General features: G+C 35.8%; 1 gene segment (V, D, J or C); it reads right to left on the bottom strand.

Moving 5' to 3' along the window:
• Nucleotides 1-16,979: 16,979 nt before the first annotated feature.
• On the bottom strand, nt 16,980-22,745 carry LOC113072637 (Ig mu chain C region membrane-bound form-like; the record flags this gene model as incomplete). The annotated part of the segment is given in 7 exon segments: nt 16,980-17,018; nt 17,172-17,326; nt 18,326-18,628; nt 18,856-19,179; nt 19,365-19,655; nt 19,936-20,238; nt 22,682-22,745. Coding segments are annotated over 7 exon segments (1,455 nt in total), but the record flags the coding sequence as incomplete, so codon positions are not given.
• Between the last annotated feature and the right edge of the window lie 3,334 nt (nt 22,746-26,079).

Below are 26,079 nucleotides of genomic sequence, written 5' to 3' on the forward strand. Positions count from 1 at the left end.
TAACCAAGTGCTGATTGAGAATTAGTGATGAACAGCTGCTGTTAACAAACAGAATCACTGAAGAAAAGAGAAACACAAGAACTACTACAACTGACTTCAGACACAGACTTAGATGAAATCAACTGAAATAAAATACATGAAATCTCTCAAGATCTGATTAAACAACCCCACAAACAGCATCACCAGCTCCACTTATTAATAACCAGACTAACTTTATTTCTGTCAGACGTCTACAGAAGATCTTATTGAGAATGCACTAAGGTTTAGATGTTGATTTATTGTTTCATTTGAAGTAACCATGTTAGAGATCAGTGTCTGCTTTAGTTGGGCTCTTGACCCTTGATTTCTGTCTTAGTCTTTTCTCTGGCTGTTATAACCATGTGTTTCTAAAACACATTTGTTGTAACTCAAAAGCCCAGAAGAAATGCCATCAGGTGTTAACCTGCACCTAGATGTAGGTTGTTATACTTCATATAGGTGATGATAATAGTGATGTGTCGTTCTTGAACGATTCGTTCATTTTGAACGAATCTTTAATGTGACTCGGGAAGAACGAGTCGTCTCGGGGAGTGATTCGTTCAGTCGCGCATGCGCATTATTCTATGGGTTCTGTTATAGTAGTAGTAATTCACCTGTCAGTCAATGCAGTCTTGAGCCGGAAAGAGAATTGATTAGTTCATAGTTCGGGTCTATCGGGTTTTTGACTCGTTCCTTGATCACGTGACAGCCCCATACGCTTACCCAATGCAGCATGAGCCGGAAAGAGAATTGATTAGTTCATCTCATGAGTCTTCGGGTCGAGTCGTTCCTCAATCACGTGACAGCCCAATACGTTAAACCGTTAAACCCAATGCAGCATGAGCCGGAAAGAGAATTGATTAGTTCATAGTTCGAGTCTATCGGGTTTTTGACTCGTTCCTCAATCACGTGACAGCCCAATACGTTAAACCCATTGCAATATGAGCTGGAAAGAGAATTGATTAGTTCATCTCATGAGTCTTCGGGTCGAGTCGTTCCTTAATCACGTGACAGACCCATACGCTAAAACCATAGACACTGACAGTAAAAGAATGCAGATAATTGAATAGTTCATCTTTCGGTTCTTCGGGTTTTTCGTTCTTTTGTACTGTGATGTGACAACATTGGCTAGAGTAATTAGGTCATTTACAACTTTCCTTACAAAATGGGTGCGTAGTACTTATTTATTATTAGTATTATTTACTCTTACAGTAACGTGATGCATTTCTGGTTTCAAATTGTTGTTTTTAATTTCTGTCATGGTACTTTTCCATAACACTGAATGTGGAAATAAAGAGTTGGTTATGCTTAAAATGTTGATCTTTTTTTCTGTCTGTTTGTTTGTTTTTGTTTAGTTGTGCAGTTATTAAATCAGATTGTCTGTGTAAACCATACTTTTGTAACATATGACACTTTATAAACATTAAAAACACTGTACATACTTTTGAATAGTTGTTTATTGTTTATTACAGAAAAGCTTTGTAACAAAGAGGACAACTATTCCAAAATAAATTAAAATAATAAAAATGTAAATAATTAAAAATTAAATTAAATTTAAAAGATAATAAAGCCACAGGGTCTAATAACCTTAACAAATGAACTTTAAAAGTACAATATAAAAAAAAGAAAAACTAAATATTGCACAACAAGTTATTCCCAAAATAATTTTAAACCATTTGAATAAAAAATAAATGAAAATTAAGAGATACTAAAGCTACGGAGCCTTATAACAATAACAAATTACCTTTTAAAATCACAACAACAAAAATATTGTACAACAAGCTAGTCTTTTTCTAAATAAATAAAAATAAATAAGCTTTAAAATAAATAACTATATTTGAAGTTAATTTAAACTATATTTGAAGTTAATTTAAATCTATATTTGTGGCTATATTTTTAGGACTTGCTTTAAGGCATGTTTACATTATTAAAAAGCTCCCTGACCTTGGATGGGCTGAGTCTGTGAGTTCTTCTATCTGAGATAATCTGCTCAGTTTTAGAAAAAAAAATTCAGATGGCACGGATGTGGCCACAATGCAAAGTCTTGTCTTTGTGACTTCAGAAAGGCTTGTGTATACTGGTGAACATCTCCTCCACCAGGCCAGAGGGTCTGATGTGCGGGGTAAGAGTGGCTCTGCAAGGTTGGCCATCATAGCATCTGAGGTCTTAGAAGAGGTAGCAGAAGGCCTCGAGCTTGCTACCCTCTCGTCAAAGTCTTCCCAAAACATGGCCCCTGCACTGGCTGTGAACCAGGATCTGAAACTCCTCACTCTGAGCTGGGTTAAAACTGTTAAAGCTGAAGTTATCATAACCTTAATGTCTTTAACATTTGTCTTTAACATTAATAATTCAAATTCAAAATGTTATTTGCTTTTAATGTATGTCATTATGTCCTTTTTTGAGCAATCTTCTTATACATATATTACACCAATATGTCAAGTCTGCCTAGGAAAAGCAATTATTATACCAGCAAACTCAAAATTGGAGTAAAAATGAACAAACTAGTCTATAAATACTTTTTATTGTAAACTTGGATTATTATATTATTATATAGCCTAGTGTTTATTTACCGATAGACAGTCAAGAAGACAAATTAATCAAAATTGTATTTAAAACAGGGTTTTATTTATTTATAAAATATTAACAAACCACAGATCCTCAACAAACAACAAAAACACAGTGACAGAAATGTCAGAAATAGCGCATGGGGCTGTCACGTGATTAAGGAACGAGTCAAACTCGACCCGAAAGACTCATGAGATGAACTAATCAATTCTCTTTCCGGCTCAAGACCGCGTTAGTTTTGCGTATGGGGCTGTCACGTGATTAAGGAATGACTTAAACCCGAAGACTTCTTGTCAGATAAGAGGTGAGATGAGCTAATCACAGACTGAAGACCCAGGTAAAGAATTAGAATTTTTTCTTTATCTCATAGCATTTTATTTTTGTATTGTTTGTAGTGTGATCAACGTTTGCGTAAGTACTAGATGTGTTGGGGAGGTAGAACTTAATATTTTAATAACATTTTGCTAAAATGAACGAAATGAACGAAATGACTCGAAAAAAGATTCGTTCATTTTGCTGAACGAGACTCAAAAGTCCGAGTCGGTAAAATGATCCGAACTTCCCATCACTAGATGATAATTATTCACAAATATTGATCTGTACAGTCTAATCTCTGAGGAAACAAATGTGTAATTAGTAGAAGTGGATCTAATACAAGTGACCGTAAGAGTCTGTGATAATCAATTAATATAAAAATGGCTTCATAAACATTTTGTACACTTACATTTGTATTCCATCTCAGTAGTTGGTCAGACACACACATCAATAATCAGAATATGAACCTCAACAATGGTGACAAAAAAACATGCTGCAATGCATGCTGGGTACTATTGTAGTACAAAACTCATCCATGGCGCCCAGCATGCTCTGCAGCATTTTTTTTTTTTTTTTTTTTTATGGTCACCATTGTTGAGGTTCATATTCTGATTATTGATGTCTTTGTGTGACTGTTTGGAAAGTTTTTGTATTAACTGCTTATTACAGAACCACTGTCTCTTAGAATCACTTTTACTATAACCAATCAAATTACACAACACCTATTTCATCAGAGATTAGACTCCTAGCAGTTCAATAATTGATGATTATCATCACCTATATAAAGTATAACAACCTACATCTAGGTACAGGTTAACACCTGATGGCATTTCTTCTGGGCTTTTGAGTTACAACAAATGTGTTTTAGAAACACATGGTTATAACAGCCAGAGAAAAGACTAAGACAGAAGTCAAGGGTCAAGAGCCCAACTAAAGCAAACACTGATCTCTAACATGGTTACTTCAAATGAAACAATAAATCAACATCTAAACCTTAGTTCATTCTCAATAAGATCTTCTGTAGACGTCCGACAGAAATAAAGTCAGTCTGGTTATTAATAAGTGCAGCTGGTGATGCTGTTTGTGGAGTTGTTTAATCAGATCTTGAGAGATTTCATGTATTTTATTTCAGTTGATTTCATCTAAGTCTGTGTCTGAAGTCAGTTGTAGTAGTTCTTGTGTTTCTCTTTTCTTCAGTGATTCTGTTTGTTAGCAGCAGCTGTTCATCACTAATTCTCAATCAGCACTTAGTTAATCAATTAATTACTTAAATGCAAAGTTTTAAAACTTACATGGTTTAAATCAAGGCAATCTGTTTACTCAAACGGTTTGAGTTAAGTTAACTTGTCGGGGTTTACAGTGTATTTGTCGTTAAATACCGTTATGTTTACGTGACGTCATTTGGTCTAAAGAAGTAGCTTATCGTTTTCAGATAAGGCCATTAATTTTTTAGGGTCTTTCATGTTAACATTAGCTACTTTAAAATAAATTATGAATACCATTAATATCATTATTGTAAATTATACTTTATTTGAAAATTAACGCGCCTTTTCACAGGCTTGGCTGTGAGCGCGCGCGTGTCCCTCAACCTCCGCACGAGCGCGACGGTGCCGTCATCACAGTGGACGCTAGACCCCTATGGCTAGACCCCATTTCGCGCAAATGTGTGCACGGCAGTTTTTGTAATTTTGCACGAAACTCTGCTTCCAGAGCTGCACGACCTCGAGCTTATTCTGGCCAAACAGCAAGCACCCAGTTTGCGCTTACAAAAAAAAAAAAAAAAAAAAAAAAAAAAATAGAGCCTAGAAATAAGCAGAAAAAAAAAGCAGAAATAAGCCTTTTTGGTGAAAATAAAGGTCCATGTTTAATAATTCTTGAAAATAAATTTGTATTGGTTTTCTTTATAGCCTACATAACAAAACCAGAGCAAACTATAAGTACCTAAATACAAAATAAAATAAAAACAAAATAAAATTATAATAATAATAATTATTATAGAAATTACACTTTAATGCACAACAGTAGGCAATTCACAATTCAGGCATTGTATCTAAAATCATCTGTATCCTTTGAAGTAACAGTTGTAAATAAAATTGTCCCACGTTGATGTATATGTGATTTCAATTCACTTTGTCTCTTTTCTGTGCTTTCCAGACCCTGCCCTACAGACAGATTACCATGTCATCTCAGAAGGTAGGCTTGTCTTGCAAAAAAGGTTTTCAAATTTACAGCATATTGCTGACATGCCAGAAAAAGGGAACGATTTCACAGCAATGTGATTAGTTCAATGTTATATCAAAATGTTTTTCACCTTATAATGTGGCGTGAAAGATCCCTGTATTTGCCTAAAAATGTATGATCTTTAGGTTTTTTACTTAAATTACATGCGTGTACCCATTTGCAGAGAAAAAAACACATAGCTGTGTCACACAACTGGATGCCTGCAGAAGCTAGGAAAAGAGAATACAAACGATTATGGCAGAGGGTACAACGGAAAATGAGAAATGTGCACATTAACGCAGCTGGTCCTAGTACTGTGCTAAACAGTGAAGCAGACAATCCCAGGGACACTATGCCAATCTGGAACCCGGGCTTAAAAAATGCAATGACTGGAGAATCTAATAGTGACAGCGATGAAATGTCGTTTGTCAATGCTGACATCAGTGCAGTCACATCGCTACAACATACAATGGCAGAAGACACAGAGAATATGGTTCTTGATTATTCCAGTAGTGACATGGATGGAGAGTTTTTTCAGAATACTGCCAACATTGATATGCCCACTGAAAATTTAGAAGAAGAGTTAAAGAGGTGGATCAATGAATATAATATCAAGCACAATGCTGCAGAAAAACTGCTCAAAATTCTCAGGAATCACGGGCATAAACACCTGCCGTCTACTACTAAAACATTATTAAAAACGGATCCTATTGAAAGCCAAATCTTTCTGCTAATAATACTTTTCATGGTATGCATTTTTAATGTTGATATTCTATTCATCTGTTAAGATAAATGTTTTTTTTTTTTAATCTTCAAAAAATTAAGATTATGGCTGCATTTTTTTTACTGTCTTCTAATCTCAATCTCTGTTACCTTACATTATACATTCATCTCTGTAAAGCTGCTTTTAAACAATCTGCATTGTTAAAAGTGCTATATAAATGAAGATGACTTGACTTGACTTACTATCCAAATAAGACTATTGCATCTGGCAATACAGTCATGCCAATGTCTGTATTTTATTTCTTGAAGTACCACACATATGCCTGAATACTAAGCAAATAACTAAATGTCAAGATGAACCCCCCCCTTCCATCATCATCATCTCACCCATTTAAATTTTTCAGATTTCCAGCATCTCATCGAGCAATCTGAGCAGCGGATGCTCCTCGCAATAGAGAGAATGTCGACAGATATTTCTAATTCTATTGAGCGTCTGATCCAGGCTATTCAACAGAATCGTCCTGGTCCGGCAACCATCACAACACCACCACAGGAGACCATTGAGAGACCCTGCAAAACACTGCAGGAGCTGCAAGCTTTCATATTAAAACTTGAGGACCCAGAAGGGAAAAAAAGGATGGTATGTTGATATAGCACAGGGGTCAGTAACCTTTTTGTTACAAAGTGACATTTTTAATTTCAAAATGTAGATTTGTGGAGGCTGCGAGCGTTTTGAGGGGTTTTATGGAGAGTCGCTAAACTTTTCTATTGTTTTTTCTTACTATTTTTTTGGGTAAATTAGAGTTTCAAGTCTAATTTTAAATCGACTATTAGTTTGAGTTTAGTTGACGCGTTGTGGAATCAGTATTCACGTGGCAAGTGCAGAGATGGCGTTGCACCTGGGTGTGCGAACGCCGTCGCTGTCGCTTCGTCATGGAATTAGATGCCTCACTCAAGTGGGTATAACAGTGGAGGATGTGTTGCTGGATGTAGCGGAGCGAGTGGGACATGAAAACATCATTTCCGCGTCTCGAATGAACAAGGCCGTGGTGGTCTTTTTGAAGGAGGAACTACTAGTCAATCGTTTGGTTGAGAGCGGCATAGTGGTAAGTGGAGCGTTTATCATTGTTCAACCTTTAATGTCTCCAACTGTGAAAGTAGTTATTTCAAATGTGCCGCCATTTATTCCTGATGAAGATATACAGCGTGAGCTTTTGAGGTATGGGAAATTTGCGAGCGGAATTAAGATGATACCGCTTGGATGTAAAAATGAGTCTTTGAAGCATGTGTTGTCTTTCAGACGGCAGGTGTTTATGTTTTTGAATGCCCCAACATTAAACGTGTCTTTTCGTTGCGTGTACGAAGGAAAATCGTACATGTTGTATGCGAACGCTGGGGAATTGCGCTGTTATGATTGCGGGGCTGTAGGACACGTAAGATTGACATGCCCGCAAAGAGAAGAAGTGACCAATGAGACAGATACGAATGGTAATGCAGAGCAAACCATGGAAAAAAAAGTGGAAAATGAAGATCAAAATGTGCTTAATAACAAGGATTTAGGTAGTGTTGGTGCTGAGAGCGAGTCTAATAATACTGAAGTGTCTACTGAAGTGGTAGAGAATGTGAATGGTGAGATAGAGCTGATTGAGGAGATGGTGATGAAGGAAACTGAGAAGAATACAGAGCAAGTGGAGAAGGTAGGAAATGGTGAGGAAGTGATGTCAGTTGATAGAGATCAATCAAGTAATGGAAGCATTGTGAATTCAGAGGGTAAGAATTCAGAAGAGAGGATTGAAAATGAAGGAGAGGAAGAAAGTGATGATGACTTGTCAGATGTATCAGATGTGTCAAATTGATCTCAGATGGGAGGTGACCAGTTTTACACTTTGGAGGAAATAGATGCTTTTCTGGACGAGACTTTCGGGAAGGTAGCAGAAGTGAAGGATTACTTTACTGACACTAAGAAATTTGAAAGTTCTGCATTATACTGGATGAAACGAGTTGGAGAGGACAAACTGAGTAGGAGGAAGAGGTTTCGATTGAGAAAGTTTGTCACGAAAATAAGAAAGGGGAAAGCCCCGAAAAAAAGGAAATTTAAATGATGTATTATTCATTAAGGGTGTTTCTATTTCTTCTTTTTTCTCTGTCTTTCTTTTTCCTCCATTGGAACCTTATTATGGAGTCTATAAGAGTAGGATCCTTAAACATCAATGGAGGAAGAGATAGGGTCAAAAGAGCACTGATTTCTGAATTTATTATATTAAATGATGTCAAGGTAACTTTTTTACAGGAAACACATTCCGATAGTAATAATGAATTGGAGTGGTATAGATGGTGGGAAGGAGAGTGTAAATTAAGTGTTAATTAAGTCATGGAACAAATTTAAGTATGGGTGTTGCAGTTCTCTTCTCAAAACATTTGGATTTAAAAATTGTGACCACAATAGAGGTAGAAAAAGGTAGAGTGTTATTAGTTATAGCAGAAATTAAAAGTGTTAAATTCCTTTTTGTTAATGTGTATGCTCCGAATATAGGATGGCATCGTGAAATAACATATAAAAAATTAAATGATGCAATAAAACAATATGATGATGGCAATATATGTGTTGTTATAGGGGGTTACTGGAAAAAAAACATTTTGCATGTTGTGGTGAAAAGTGAACAAACTTACTGTATTCCTGGGCGGACAATAATGGACAATATGTTTCTTATGAGAGATGTGATTGATTTATCTATTAAAAACAATCTTGATGTGGGTTTTTTATCTATTGACCAAGAGAAAGCTTTTGACCGGGTAGGTCATGAATACCTTTTTACTGTTTTAAAAACCTTTGGATTTGGGGAGAATATTATTTCTTGGATAAAAATATTGTATGAAGATGCTTCAGTTATGCTTAAGATAGGAGGTGGCCTGAGTTGTCCAATCCCTGTTAAAAGAGGAATTAGGCAGGGATGTCCTCTATCAGGACAACTTTATAGTTTAGCCATAGAACCCTTACTGTGTAAGCTAAGAAAGGAGTTGCAAGGTTTAATGATACCAGGAGATAATTCAGGGCTAAGGTATTCTGTGTCTGCTTATGCAGATGATGTAAATATTTTTATTTCTGGTCAAAATGATATTCAGATAATTTGTAAAAATTTAAACCTTTATGAAAAGTCTTCTTCAGCCAAGGTAAACTGGGCAAAGTGTGATGGGTTTGCTGTGGGGTCTTGGGATGGTACGGGACCACCTCAACTTCCTGAAGGATTGAAATGGGGAAAGGAAAGTTTTAAAGTTTTAGGGGTGTATCTAGGCACTGATAAGTATAAAGAAAAGAACTGGGGGGGTCTGCTTGGAAAGGTTGTTGCTAAGTTGTCTAAGTGGAACTGGCTATTGCCCGAACTATCTTATAGAGGCAGAGTCCTAATTACAAACAACCTGACGGCCTCTATGTTATGGCACAAACTGAATGTGCTTGAGCCACCAGATGACCTTATTAAGGAGATTCAGAGGAAACTGGTGGACTTTTTCTGGTCTGGTCAAAAGTGGATTCCTCGGCAGGCACTTTATCTACCAGTGATTGAAGGAGGGCAAGGCCTAATAGATGTACGAAGCCGCATAAATGCTTTTCGATTGCAAGCAGCCCAAAGACTATTGTACGAGGAGAATGGTGGGTGGATTAATGTTGCTTGTGCTCTTCTGCGGAAAACATCTGGATTATTGTATGATAAACATATTTTTTTACTGAAAAGTGATGAAGTGGATTTGAAAGAGTTGACACCTTTTTATAAGTCAATGATAACAGCTTGGAAAAAGACATTTATTATACACAGAGATATTTTACAACCTGAGGACTGGATAAGGGGAGAACCGCTGTTCCACAACCCATTAATAAGAACAAGGATTTTGTCCTCTAAATCTGTGGAAAGCTGTTTTGTGAAGGCTGGGTATGTCAAGTTGGGAGATCTGAGAAGTGGGGATGACTGGAAAACAGCTGAGTCTTTGCAGAGTGTTACAGGGTTGAGATCTCTTCGACTCATGAGACGAATAATGGAGGACGTGTGGGCAGCTCTACCGGGGGCCTGCAGAGAGGCACTGTCACAGGACTGGGATGGGCTCTATACATTTCCACCCATCAAAGTATCTGCTGCTGTGCAAGAGGAGATGGAGGAAACTGGACATTCAATTTTATCTTTTGAGTACCCCAAGTTGAGGAGTTTTCAAGATATTAAGAAGAAGGAAATCTATGTAACGTGTGTAAAAGTTATGCATCAGACTGTACTAAGAGGAGTGAAGACCTGGAGGTGGTCAGAAGTGTTTGGGACAGAGTTTAAGGCATGTTGGAGGTCTCTGTATAAGTTGCCTGTGGAGAAGCGTACTGCAGACTTGCAGTGGAGACTGATGTTCGGGGCTATAGCTACGAACAGACACGTTGCACACCTCAATCCAGCAGTGGGGATAGAGTGTTTATTTTGTGGCTTAGAAGAAACGGTTAATCATTTATTTATTGATTGTTTTAGGTTGAAGGGAATGTTATAAACACAAGTGTTTATAAAGTTTGGGGAGAATTTTTCTTATCAGAATTTTATAAGTGGTCCAATTTATAATTTTCAAGAAAGGAGGAAGAAATGTTTACTGAATTTTCTGATGGGCTCAGCTAAGTTGTCCATATGGAAAACAAGAAAAAATAAAAGGTTAGGTATAGGGCCAGTTAATGCGGAAATGGTACTAAGAGGGATGATAACTGCTAGAATCAAGATAGAGTATACATATTACCAAATGGTCAGCGACATTGTAATGTTTTCCGAAATGTGGTCGGTAGGGGGAGTACTTTGTCAAATTGGAGTAAATGAAATGTTGGTTTTAAATGTGTAGATCGAAAAATGTGACATGGAATTTTTTTGTAAGAAAATTGTATTGATGTAAAAGGAGAAAGGTCTAATAAAGAGTTTGTTAAGCCTCTCTCTCTCTCTCTCTCTCTCTCTCTCTCTCTCTCGCTCTCTCTCGCTCTCTCTCTCTCTCTCTATTCTCTAGAATAAAATAAATGTTTTGATTTATTTACTTAGTACCGGTACTTATAAACAAAGTGGAGTTAAAAGTAATTAAAGAGTCATTGAAGTGATTGATAAATATAATGTTTAATTTTTTCAGGCAGCGGAAGAACAATTTCGGGCACCTCCTGAAGATGGAGACAGTGACTGATACACACACACACACACACACACACACACACAGTATATATTTAATATAAATAATTGTTTTTTTTGTTGTTCACCATTTACGCAACATAAAATTTATATAAATATGTGTTCTTGTTGTTATTACTGTTTCTTAATATTTGTGTGTGTATAATATATATATATATATATATATATATATATATATATATATATATATATATATATATATATATATATTATTTATGTAATATATAATTTATTTATAATCTGTTTTTGTTCACACAAAATAAATGACTGATTTTATCTTTGAATGTATTAAACGTGCATGCTTATTCCTGATTAAGTTCTGAAAGAACAAGTGTTTTTTGCAGTAAAATTTTAGTTTGGTTCCCTACAGGTCCTTGAGACCAGTGGGGACGTTCTGAAAACGTTCACATAACGTCCTGAATGTTCTGTGAAGGTCCTCAAAATAACGTCCCCCGACCCTTTAAAGAACTCCACATCATGACCGTCTCCGAACGTTCCCGGAACGTTAGGCGATGTCCTTGACACCAGTGGGGACGTTCTGAGAACGTCCTGGGAACGTCACATTTGCAAATAAAACATGGTCCCCTAAACGTTCAGATAACGTCCTGAATGTTCTGTGAAGGTCCTCAAAATAACGTCCCCCGACCCTTTAAAGAACTCCACAATTAGTGTTTTACGTTAATTTGGCTATAAATACATGTATCACCACTTTGCATTTTGAGTAAAAGCTGCTCTTAAGGTAAACGATTACAAGTACATAATAATTATGGAATTACATTTAGTGCATTAATTAATTTAGAGAGAGATCTTTTGATAAATAGGAATTCGGGGAGCGCACTCCACACTAATAGCTAGACACGCTAGGGGGCGCTACACAAAGACAAACAATTACAAATGCCAGCAAAGGGAGCCAAATGTCATGTAATTGCTGCTGGTACACTTACAGGACAATCAAATTACTGGCCAAACATTTAATTCAAATATGCACTTAATCTTTCATTTTTGCATCCATAATAATCCACCTTTTTGATGACACAGCCTTTATAATTTCTTCCAAAAAAAAAAACATGCATATCACAACCCTTACAAAAATAAACCAAGGTTTTGTCAGAATAAAACTGCTTAATTTCCTTTTGCATGATTTAATTATGCTTGAGACTATAAAATAAATTAAGAGTCATAATAAAGTTATAGCCATAGGTAAATGTTTAGAGATACAATTGTAATTTGTAAATAATACAATTCATTAATTTACTTTGTTACTTGATTAAAGTTCTATTTTCACCCCTAGGTGTTTTTTTTTCCACCATCATATTTGAGGAATGGGGACACAACAATACAATCCTGCTTAGGGCACCCATTTGGCTAGCAGCGGCCCTGATACCATGGCACAGTATGTTTTTCTCTAACCTTTTTCAATTTGATGGTGGCAACAGCTTCTAATGTATTAGAGAAAATAGTGCCCATATAGGCCGGATGCTCCCAGAAAAGACTCGTGCTGCTCTGAAGTCGTGGCCAAATAGTCACGGGACTTTCCCTCACCATTCGTAATGAGTTGTTCATTTTTTTTTTTTTTTTTACAACTGTTTATTGAATTTTTTTTTGTTAACAACAGCAGAAAACAAAAAGCAACTGAGCAAATGTAGAACCCATCCCACCCCCTGGTAGACTAAAGAGTAGAGAAGAAAAATAATAAATAAATACAAAAAGTAAAATAAACAATAATATAAATAAATTAAGTAATATTAATACATAAAATAGAATAAAATAATACTTACAAAGATTTTAGAAAAGATGAAACAACATTAAAAGATGAATGCCATGAATTAACAGTTTTCACATTAGATCCATGTATACGAGAAGTTGAGAGTTCCATTGAGATAATATCTAACAAATAAACCGCCCAGGTTCTTCTGTCCATTGTGTGAGCAGGATTCCAGCGATTGACTATAGCAACTTTTTTGCTGCAGTGAGAGCAGCTAATAGTAAACATCTTTGTTGGACAGACAAGGTGAGGTCCCAAAAGTCATTCATGAAAAAATGACGTGGAGACAAACATATCTCAGTACCCAACAAATAAGAAAGGTCCTGTGAGAGCTGAATCCAAAAAGGAGAGAGAGGGGGGCACTCCCAAAAAAAATGCAAAAATGTGCCTAAAAGTCTTTGCGGACAAACAACACACTTAGGAGAAGATGACAGATTCATATGATAATGTTTCTGTGGGGTCAAGTAAACCCTATGAAGCAATTTCCAATGAATAATTTTGTGGTTTGGGTTTTTGGAAGACAGTTTAAACGTTCCCCATATCTGATCTGAGAATAAAACATGCACATCCTCATTAAGATCCTTAGCCCAAACAGTTGTAATAGATAAAGGTTTGTAAGAATGCTCAAGAAGAAAAAGATAGATGACTGAAGCAGAGGAGGGAGATTCCTCAGAGGGAAGGATTAGTTTGCGCAAAGGGTGAATAGGCAGTTGAGAGTTCCAGGGCACCCCATATGCCTGTAGGGCCGATCTAATGCGCAAATACATAAAAAAGGAAGTGCCTGGCAGATTATATTCTACCGGTGTACCGAACTTCTACCGGTGTGCGATCGAGAGCATCCTGACCAGTTGCATCACAGTCTGGTATGGGAACTGCTCAGTGGCTGACCGCAAGGCACTGCAGAGGGTCGTGAAAACTGCCCAGCGCATCACAGGGACACCACTTCCTGCTCTTGAGGACATCCAGAGGAAACGCTGTCTACGTCGAGCTCGCAGCATTCTGAAGGACTCCTCTCACCCTGACCACGGACTGTTTAACCTCCTCCCCTCCGGAAGGCGTTTCAGGAGCCTCCGGACAAGGACCACAAGATTCAGGAACAGCTTTTTCCCTAAAGCTGTCTCCTTGCTGAACTCTGCCCTCTGACACCCCTCAACACCCCCCACACCACACACATAGACTCCTCCCCCTCTTCAACACTGTGACTGATTTATTTATTTATTCTCAACAAGCAAAAAACAGTAACTTGTTATTACTTGCACTACTGTCTGTACATCCAGGAACACTGTATAATCCATTTGCACATTGTAATATTTTCTATGCACTTTACTCTCCATTGCAATACTGTAAATTATGTTCATAGTTCTGCCTATAGTGTACATACACTTTTACATAGCCCATCTGTATAGTATGTTCATAGTACACCTATCTGTATATCGTGCTTATAGTATTTAATATCTGTAAATTATGTCCATAATACTTACCTGTATAGTTATTGTACATATTATAGACCTTTATTCTGTACTTACTGCTTATTGCACTTCTGGTTAGATGCTAACTGCATTTCGTTGCCTTGTACCTACATGTGCAGTGACAATAAAGTTGAATCTAATCTAATCTAATCTAATATTCAGTTTTGAGATTCTGGAAGGATTGCAAACCACTATCATAATAAATGTCTCCCAGAGTATTTACTTTGTGATAAGTCCATTGCGGACAATGGAATGGAGTGTTGCCTGACAAAAGATTATTATTGTGAAAAATTGGAGTATGCTTATGCCAAATTTCAGCTAGTTGTAAACGTCTTTCAACATCCCTCCATGTAGAAAGGAGATGGGTTACAATGAGACCAAACCTAGATTTACACTGCCTAAGCGGAACCCCCGAAAAAACAAGATCCTTCAATTTATATGGATAGACAATAGATTTCTCAATTGCTCTCCAAGATACTGAAGCGTCAGGGTCAAACCAAACTGATAAAGGGTGGGAAAGAAAGACCTCCATGTAATCTACTTCGTTGTAAAGTAGTCAGTTTAATACGAGGATGTTTCCCATCCCATATATACCGTGAAACACATGCATCAAGTTTGTTCCAGTAACCAACTGGTGGAGCTAGAGGAATCATAGAAGAGAAGAAATTAATACGTGGGAGAACATTCATTTTAATCACCGATATACGAGCCTGAAGAGAAGTAGTAAGACGAGACCAATATTCTAAATCTGAGGATATTTTGCCTAGAATACTACCATAGTTTTTTAAAATAATTTCTTGCAGGGAAGGAAAAATATCTATCCCCAGGGATCGGGACATGGGTAAAACAATCAAATCTTCACACAAAATCAAATTCAAAACACAGATGGGTCATATAGGCTAACCGCATTTTCGACTATGCTTGAGGACTCGTGGATATAAAAGACATTAATGTAAATAGTTTTCACCACTGGAGGGCGCAAGAGTAAGCAAGATGCAAAACAAGTACAAATGCAAAACAAACTACGTTTATGACCTTGCAAGAAGTGCAATTGGAGGACTGCTAAAAATTGAATGCGCCATATGCATTCAGGAACTGAGAATCTAAAAAAGACATTCTATAAATTATAGACATTATATTACATAAGACTTATTTTTAAGACTTACATTACCCATAACATTAATCAACTATTTAGTAGGCTAAATGTTAAGAAAAGTAGTGTACTTTTTAATATCTTTTTTTATTCATAGTGATTGCAATATAGTATATATATATATATATATATATATATATATATATATATATATATATATATATATATATATATATATATATATATATATATATATATATATATATATATATATATAAAAGGAAGTATATATTTCATATGAAATATGATAGCCGTATATAAATATAATATAAATACAAATAAAATATAAACATGAATAAAGTGTAATAAAATAAGTCGTTGCTGGCTTCGGTTTTAAATTTGAACATTTTAACCTTCCTAAGAATTGTTAGTATGTTTCACTTCAGCATGTGTGAGCCAAAAGAGGAAGAAAGAGAGATCTGAATACACAGATGCTCTCGAATATATGTATTTTTGACCTTCTGAAATTCCTTTGAGAGTACTCAGTCAAATGAAATTTGCATAACGACATTAAAATGAGTTTTATTGCAGCACTGAATTCTCAGTTTAGGTGCATCATTTTTGGGTAGACAACTGAATGTAATTCAAGTTATTCTTAAGTGTATTAATGAGCATGCAACATATCAAGAGGATGCTGTTAAATTTGTATCAGATTACAGAATAAACAGTGTTTGTAAAATGAGCATTTTACAACATGCATTTTTTTTTTTATTCTTTGCAGCTCATCATGCTTGCTAGAAAATGCACATGTGTTGTTCAGTTTATTACTGTTTGGCTATTATTGAGAAGAAAAAAATCCTTGAGTGCTTGACAGTTTGCAGCTGCTGAATGTGAGATGTTCATCTGCTCTTGTGAACCCCCAGAATCCCCAGAGATGAAGTATTTAAATACAACACTCGAAATAGGAGAGAGAAACACCCAATAAAATGTGATATGAAACACACTGCAATGCAAGTTTGCATTTCCATACATTTCAGCTTTTCTAGGAATTTGAGTACAGTTTCAATCAGTCTTAAAATATAATAAAAATTATTGTAAAAATTGAGATTCTTCTGATCTGTTTGAGAAATTACTCTCTTCAAAATATTCTAAGGTGTTCAGAAGCTTTACTTTATTAATCTGATTGATTTTTTTTAATTCAAGATGTTTTTGCCCTCATACTTTTAGATAAGCAGCAAACACATCAAGATTGAGGTCATAATTCTTATAATTTCCTGATGGATCTCTATTAATATCACAATATCGTCTACTGAAAAAGCAAGCTAATGTCATTTGTAGTAAGAGGCTGATACAATATTCAAAAGAGTAAAATCTCATTTTGACAAATATAAAAAGACTTTATTGATATGTGTACATATTTCTCTTCAGAAATGTGTGCACGGAGGCAAGTTATGCAGTTTCAACATCTCAGAAATTCTATATGTTTTTCAGACGAGCGTACAGAAAGACATGAATAGACAGAGCAAAAGATAGATAGAGATGAAGTGGTTATTCTCCTTTTTTGATTTCTAAATACATTCGACCAACATTTAATTACTGTCACAGAACAAATGAGAAACCTTGGGGTCTTCACAAGTTCTTTTAACAAATCATCGCTGCTTCACCTGGGAAAAAAATATATAGTTAAATACACATTAAAGACATAATACAATCTTAAGTGAAGCATGCATATAACACTAAGAACATGCAGTAAAAGTTAAAAAAGACATCATCTTACTTAAAATACTCTGCACAATTTTTAATAATATTTGTATTACCTTGAAGAAGCTGAGCACAGCGCTGTAGGTCAGAGAGAAGAGGAAGAGGAAGATGAATGAGGTGGCAGTGGACCAGAGACTTCTGAACTCATTCTCCTCAAGAACATCTTTATTGCAGTCCAGAGCAAAGCCTGTTTCTGGCTCAGGTGTCTCACCTGAAAAAGAAAACACATGTACAGAAGACATATGTATGGTAAGGACATGCCGCAACACATACTCTAAATGAGAACATTAATCATACAGTAACACTCAAGCACATGACGGCTTTATGCACTTCATACATGTACACACATACATTCATTTGCACACACAACTGAGTGTACACTGAGGAGACAAACATACAGTTATAGTCCTGTCTGTTAGACATTGATAGTGCATTAGAACATACACTTTATAAAAATATACATACTGTATATTACTACATTTATGGTATGCTTATCAAGTAACTTACTATTTTCTCCTGACATACTAATACAAGTGCACATAAAAATATCATATATACCATCTGTATGTTTTTGATTGAAAAAAATCAATAACTCGTTGTGATTTTTATGGTTATCTTTAGAATTTAATAAATGCCTTTACTAGAGACATACCCCCCCCCCCAAAAAAAAATAAAATAAAAATAAAAAAATAAAAAAAAAAATAAAAAAAATAATAATAATTTCTAAATACTGAAAAAAAAAATAAATAAATTAAAAAACAGGAGCAGAAAGTGAAGCACACCAAGTTTCTGATTAGAAAAACAATGTGAGAGCTGGACTAAATCATGCAAACAAATATTTATTGCTTGTAAAACAACACAAAAATGGCATGTTATATTATAGACTAACAGCAGTACAGTAAGCACAGAAGCCGACATAAAGAAGCTCTATGATATCGTTCTGACATTTTTTCTTGTGAACATATTTACTCACATGCAACATGTAACATGCAACATTTAGTCTTGAGTGTAATTTGACTTTGATGTTTGAACCATGCAGTAAAGTGATACAGACATACAGACAGAAAGATGCACAAAAAACATTGAAGATAGTTTACATAATCTGATGAGAGAGCAACAGGACAAAAGCACTGGAAAACTGAACAACAGATGAACAATGATAGTTTGGAAACGCTTGCACATTAATCACATGAAACTTCTGCCTGTTTACTTTTTCTTGTTGTCACTTGTAATGGAGCTCTTCTATTGGCCATGTTGGCATGAATGACTACACAGGTGATGGTGGTGCTGGGCTTTTCATACTCTTCTTTTGTCATTGTTAGGATGCTGAGAACAGACGTTGAGTCCTTTTGATGGATGGGAGCACTAGTTGTGCCCTCTCTGTAAGAACCATCACCCACTTTCCACATTACATAGACATCACCGAGTTTAGGGCTGGTGACCTCACACACATGAGAGATATTATCTTTGACGTTATCAGGTTTGTAAATGGTAACAGTGGGCTTTTTTCCATCTGAATTGGAGAAAGTATAATAAAGGTTCATTGAACAAACAGAAAAATCTCACAATAATGTAAAACAATAGTGTATCAAGGCAGTCTAATCTTTTTGACAGAATTTCAAATGTGCTTGAAGGCAATATATATATATTTTTTTTGCTAGGCAATTCAATTATAAGCATCTATCATAAATGCACATAGAGCCATAAAGTTGATTATTTGAAGGTTTTAAACTGACTTACCTTTTTGAAAACTGATCTTCTGCTCGATGACTCTGTTATTATTTGTGTCATGGATGGTGCAGGTGACCACTTCACCATTAAACCATTTATTTGTATTAATGATGACATCGTGAATTCTGTTAAATTGTGAAGTTTCAGGAGATAATTGAACATCCCCTGTTTTGATATTACCATTGGGCACAAGCTCATCCTTCACTTTACATGATACTGAAGTACCTTGCACTGTATCGTTTACATCTCCAGAAACAACAGCTTGCAAGACAATTTTATCATTAGCAAATAGTTCTTTCTGAATTGGTGGCTTCATTGTCAGTGAAAATTTAGCTACAAGGGAAAAAGAAAGTCAGTATTACTTAAAGTGTAAATTTGGTGTAATCTGTGATATAAATATCTAATATATGTGTATCTCTGGGAATTGGGATCAGTTTTAAGGAGTTTATCTTTTTGTGAATTTGAAATAGATGTTAAAGTGTGAACTAGAGAGAGAAAATCAACATTAGATGACTTACCTTTGAAGTATGCTGTTGTTTTAAACCATTTTCCCTGGTGTGTGACCTCACAGGTATACTGAGTATTCACATCCAAATTCTCACTGCTGACTTCATAAAAACTGTATCCATTATAAAAACCTTGCTCATTCGATTTACTCTCCAGTTTTAGCGGACTCAAGTAATTTGTATCATTTATCTTCCATTGTACCGAGAGGTCGTTTTGGGGGTAGAAATCTTCAACAGCACACATGAAAGATTTACTTTTTAGGGTTGTGACAGGAACCAAACTCAGGGTGGGTTTTCTTGGACCTGCAATGAAAACAACGATTACATCCAGTGAAACTGTGGAGGACATCCGACATTTTGCAAACTGTACACATATAGGTTGACATATATATTTTATTTTATTTTTTGGGGGGGGGGGGGGGGGTGCCTGTTTAACCAAGTAAAGAAAATGCTCTTGTAGTGGAGTTTTAATATCATTGTTAAAATGTGTAATATTGACATATTCATTTTTGGAAGTAGCTCATGTTAAATGTTAGATTTTTTTAAAAATTTTATTTAAATGTTATTTTTTCATTTAACTTACCTGGAGCAACAGGGGATGCTTTTTTGCCGGCGGAATTTGAAGCTTCGCAATTGTAAGGTTTTTGAGGATTCCAATCGCTTTTACTAATGCGCAGATGGCTGATTTTGGTGTATTGTCCGCCACTACTGAATGCTGGATACTGCACGAAATCACTCAACTCCTTCTTAGTATAATCCGTCCATTTAAAAGTAAGCGAGTCCTCAGGTGAGAAACCTCTTGCCATGCAGGCGATGACGAGGGACCCAGCAGAATCAGGAGTACACTGGGATATCGGCAAGATTGACTTTGGTGGAGATGATTCACCTGAAGAGACAACGCATCGTTCTCAGACAATATACATACAATGTAATGTAGTACATATGAAAACTAAAATAAACGTAACGTAAAATAAAACAAAACGATGGATATTAACTGGTTTTACGCAAGAAGGAAGACATCGCTAAATCTTCCTGTGGCTTTTAACTTTTCAGGTCATTTTGCAACGTAATCTCATGAGAATACGTGTATTTTAACGTTAAGTGTGGTTCTACAACACGTACATGTTTTCGTACACACAATAACGTACAACATTAACGTATTTATAGCACTAAAACGTACAAATACTTAATTGGCAGCTAAAAAACGTAAATCACGTAACGTAAAGAGTGAATGTACTATGAATTCCCATGTATTAATATTAAATTAGTGTCTTTAATGATTTACATTTGTTGTATAATGTTAAACGAGACTACACTTTAAAACCTTAAAATGAATACAATTGATTAACCAGTTTGTAGCTAATATTTTGCTGTCCAAATCCAAATTCAGCACTTTATTAATCGAGCAACTTTACGACATGGTTTATGGCACTGATATCGAACAGGTATCAGGTTCTCATCATCAATTTCCTACACACTTTTTTTGTACACTAGCTATATTCTTTTAACATTCTGTATAAAATTGGTAGGTGCAAATGTAGGTATTTTTACGTTTTGGTTTTGGTTTTACGTTTACGTTTTAGGATAGTATTGTACGATTTAGCACCTTTCAAAACATACAAAAACTTTTGTGTCTTTTAAAGTTACATATTAATAACTACGTTTTAACGATTAGACCAGGCTGCATCTTAATATGTTGTGCCGCCAACAAGGTCTAGTTAACAAATAAGTATGTAAGGCTTCTACATGGATATTAAATATTGATTGAAATTGTGGAGGCCCGAGAGTTCCCGGACCAGTTGAGACAAAAGTTAAGTGTTGCCCTTGATAACTGGTATTTTATAGTTTTAGACGCTGATGCTTGATTGAAATAGAATCGAGGAGTCGCATAATAAAACACCAAATCTTGCGAATAAGGTGAAATGTTGTTGTTCTTTTTTCTTGATGCTGTAATAAATAAAATGCTATATAAAAACTAATTTATTACTGGATATTATGACTGCAGGATTACTTTTCAGTTCGTTTCTAATGAATCAGTTAAAATAACCTATGAAATGTGTAAGTTAAAACAAACAGCTTATAGGATCCAATTCTCACTATTAACTAGTTGTTTATTATCATGTCTATTATTAACATAGGCTATTGGTTGTTTATCAGTAGGTCTAGGCATAGGCTATAAACCTTACTAACTATAAATAAGCAGCGAATTATGAGTATAAATTAAGGCACAAGTCGTAGTTAAGGGTTTGTTAATAGCAATAATTGAACTTTAAAATAAAGCCTGACCCGAACGAACAAATTAAAACAATCCCAACCTTTCAAAAAAATCATAAATATAGCCATCAATCAGTCAATATTGTGTTATTGAACTTTGGAGTAATTCCAAAAGGGATAATTAGCCTAAATCAATTTGTAATTATTAAGACTATTAAATTGCGGTTGGATAGCAGCCCGATCAACCCGACCATATAGGCTATGCTGGTGTTTTGCTTAGGCTATTTATTTAGAACTGAATTTGTATTTTAGAAATTGTATTTTCTTAGAAATAGTGGAATTCAATTTATAACAAGTAGTAGGCCATGGCAGTTGTAAAAGTTTAAACGTTGCAGTTTAGTTATTTAGTCATATTTAGCTGTTTCCTTCTAAAATTTGTAGCTACAGACTGACAACACTTGCGAGAAGAATGAACAGTTAAAGTCGTCCTTTGACAATACTGTTATAGACTTTTGTTCGTTTTTAAGCAGCTATACAACGAAACATTATAACATTATGTACCCATATAGCCTATTCTTTAATTCTATTCTTTTCTATTTTTTTTTTTAATGGAATGGCATTCTTTTGACAACAATCAATAGAAAACTCTTAAGATATAATGATAAAACTGTAAATAACACATGCATGAGACATTTTGTCTTATATTACGATACTATTAACTGTCCTGGCAATTAATAATAAAATCTTACTGTTTGTTACGGTGACTTTGGTGCCGCTTCCCCAGTAGTCGAAAGCCCAGTTACACGATATTTGGTTAATGTTACAGCGCAGTATAAAAATGCAACTCAAAAATGATCTGTTAAATGACCTTTAGCCGATTCGTTGTTTTATCTGAACGCCTGTACACATCAAATTGTGTTAAATTAATTACTGTGAATCAATTGCATTTCTAGCAAAACTCTAAAGACATGTGCCGACTTTAACTGTCCTAATCGTAGAGTAAATAGCCATGTTGCTTCATTATAAAAACAAAAATATAAAAACAATTTTTTGACAAATTAGCCTACCTGTCACATTTTTTTCGATTAGATTTTGTTTTAATAGGGTTTTCTTACCTGAAGAGACAATGACCTTGGTTCTTTTTCCCCAGTAGTCAAAAGCATTGTCACACTGACAGTTTTAGACATGGATATTGTACAAAAATAGCTATTATGTACGCTCGAGTGACAAGTCACTTATTTATTTTCCTAAGCCACAAATTGAACTATTTATCCTTTTAATCCAGTCTAACTTTCATTAGGGCGATTCTAGGGTCAGAGCTTTAGGGGTGCTGAGCACCCAATGAGCCCCACTGCCACCACCCACCCTCTTTTCACACAAAAACAAAAAAATATATCTATTGAAAAATAACTTTATCATTTTAACATTGATTCAACTAACTCCAAAATCCAGATTTAAATTATTTTTAACCTTTTCAGAACAACAGCTTAATTGTGAGAGTTCAAACAGAAAGTTCCCGGTAACAAACACAAAACTTTCTTCACTCAGCTGGTGTTCCTGACTGTTAACTACATGTGCCTCCTTTTGTATCAATAGTCATCAGATTGGTTAGATTAGATTCAACTTTATTGTCATTGAACAAAGTAATAGGTACTTGGACAACAAAATGTACACTGTAAAAAATAAGTGTAATTTTAACTGTAAAATTTTGTAAAAACGCTACGGAAAAAAACTGATAATAGGTTAACAGTAAGTTCCCGTACTATATACAGGGAAAAACTGTAAAAGATCTAACAAAGCATTTAATGTAAATTTACAGTAAAATTCTGTTAATTATACAGCTTTTAGAAGTAAAAAAAAAACAAATCAATGTATAATTTACAGTCTAAAACTGTAAACTGATATTCCCAGAATTCCCTGCGTGACACTCCAGGTTTGAAAGTTTTTTGTTTAAATAATCATGTTTTTAAATAGTTCTTGTTATCAGTTATGTACATTTGAGCTTTATGTTACATCTTCTGTTGCTTAATGAAAGTTTTTTGCATTAAGTATCACGTGTGTTACCATGATGGTGTTTTGTGTTTCCATAAATGTGCACCTTCTATATGTTAATATATACTTCTGCTTGTGGTGAAGCTACTTGTGATGAGCTTTGATACTTCATGTGGCTTTCTCTTATACAGTACCATCTTTATTATTATGGTGGTTGTCAGTATTTTCAAGGTACAAAACAGATTTAATTTTGTGTGTTGTTGAATTTACTGGTTTATATTCACATTTTCTTGTTTGTAAATTACAGCTTTATATTGTAAAATTAACAGTTTTTGACGTAAATGTGTTTACAGTTTTCTGTATTTTTACAAAATTATTCTGGCAACCACAGCTGCCAAAAAGTTTTTGTAAAAACAACAAGAAATTTTTTACAGTGTAATTCATCTTCTGTAAATTATGTTTACATGACTCCCGATTGTTAAAATGAGTATCAAATTAATGATAGACTTTAACAACCGAGATACACGTACGCACTACACAGGTAGTCAGTTTATTTGTCGCGCTACTATTTTTGTTTCACGCTTTCTATCAGTTAATAAACAGAACTGCATGCATCTTGTGGAAGAACATTGTAACTGGCGCTACTTCTCGTCACCCGGGTCCTGTGCTCCTCCACAGCGGCGGCGACCCGCTGGACTAAAATAGTCCGAAAATAAACACTCATTATAGGTGTACCATTGTGATTCAGGATACTGACTCCAGTACTCACCGATGTGGTTTCGGAATCGGAACAACTCTAGGTAAAACGAAAAAACTTGGAGTATTTCTTACTCCAAGTTTTAGGGGTGCTGATGTAGTCCTGAGTGTTTATTGCCCCTTTAAGAGACACGTATAAACATTGCCCCTTTAAATTTTGATTTCAGTAACTGAGTTCTGATGATAAGAATTACGTTGAAATTTGGTGATCATACTGTTGTGATGTATTTTAGAAAAAGTGTTACTGTTGTGAAACTCAGCTTCACCGATAGAGGGCACCCTAAGCTGTACACTCAGCTGAGGATTGGTAACTGACGCTAGTAGAGTGAAAGAGCGATCAGTATGTAACGAGTGAGTTTGAGTGCACACGCTACCGAGAGTGTTCCCAATCTAAACTGTCTTTTTCATACTTTCATACAGAAAATAAATGTGTTGCAAAAAGGAAGAGCACCGCCTCATCTTTGAAAAGTGTAACATATTTTGGCGAGCCAGAGCCAGGAGGAGGCGACAAAGTGATCAGCATCATTAACCCCCCCTCCTTCCTAACGAGTTGAGCCTTCAACAACATGGACACCAGTCAGATCCTGCGTGATCAAGTGAGTGCAGTTCTGTGGCAGCTTGGGGAAGAGTCTCTCTGGGATGTCTGCAGGTACCTGAAATGTGATGGCCTGGACAGTGGAGAGTCCTGCAGCAGGACACGGAGGGCACTTATCAAGATGGCTGAGTGTGTATTGGATGAGCTTGAGGAGAAACAAGAGTGTGATGAAGTTAAACAGTACTGTGCTGATTTATTAATGTTCATTGAAAGACAAAGTAAAGATTTTCGTCAACAAGATGAAGTGTACCCATCAGAGAAGCCAGCTCCAAAAGAAGAACAGAAAAAAGATTTTTCACCACACAGCTCTCATGTAAAGAAAAACGATTCCCCACTCAAGAGTCGATTAGAGCCAACTCGCCCATTGCCTGAGGTAACATTGCGAAGAGAGTTTAAAATCTGTGGTCAAATTGGAGAGAGTGGTCAGAGGGATAAATTGTCATATCTCAGTTTAGTCCGTCAGATTGAGCTGGGAATAGAAAAAGGACACACACAGACGGAAGTAGTAGAAGCTGTAATCAGGGCTGTCAGTCCAGGGCTGCCTTTGAGAGACATGCTAGAAATCAAGCGTGGTCTGACCCTTAGTTCACTTCTCACCATCCTGAAAGGTCACTATCGGGTAGATAGCTCCACTGAACTTTACCACCAGCTGCTTAACATCTCTCAAGAGCCCAAAGAAACTGCTCTGAACTTTGTATTCCGTGCAATTGAGTTGAAAGAGAAGCTGTTATGGAAAGCAGCGAATGAGGACACAGATGAACAGTACAGCAGAGCCGTCATTCAACGCAAGTTCCTCCGCTCAATAGAAACTGGACTTTTAAGTGATTCTGTGAAATTCCAAATTCTACCCTACCTCAGTGATGTGAGTATATCAGATGAAGAACTTATACAGAAAGTGGATGAGGCGGCCAAAGTCGAAAGTGAGAGACAAGAAAAACGGAAAAGATCCACTGCTGGTAAAACACCCAAAGTGCAGGAGCTTCAAGCAGATACTCAGGTCAAATCCACACCTGCCCAGAGCCCCTCTAAACTTAAGGAGTCCAACTCAACAGCAGCGATCAAAACAGTAAAAGGAAACGACACTAAGCCTGACAGCATGAATGTGCATCAGATGATGGAAGAACTCCGCAAAGAGATGAAGCAAATGTTTCTGGCTGTAATGGAAGCAAG

This window comes from Carassius auratus, unplaced genomic scaffold (assembly GCF_003368295.1).
Source record: "Carassius auratus strain Wakin unplaced genomic scaffold, ASM336829v1 scaf_tig00009717, whole genome shotgun sequence".
NCBI classification, from domain to species: domain Eukaryota; kingdom Metazoa; phylum Chordata; class Actinopteri; order Cypriniformes; family Cyprinidae; genus Carassius; species Carassius auratus.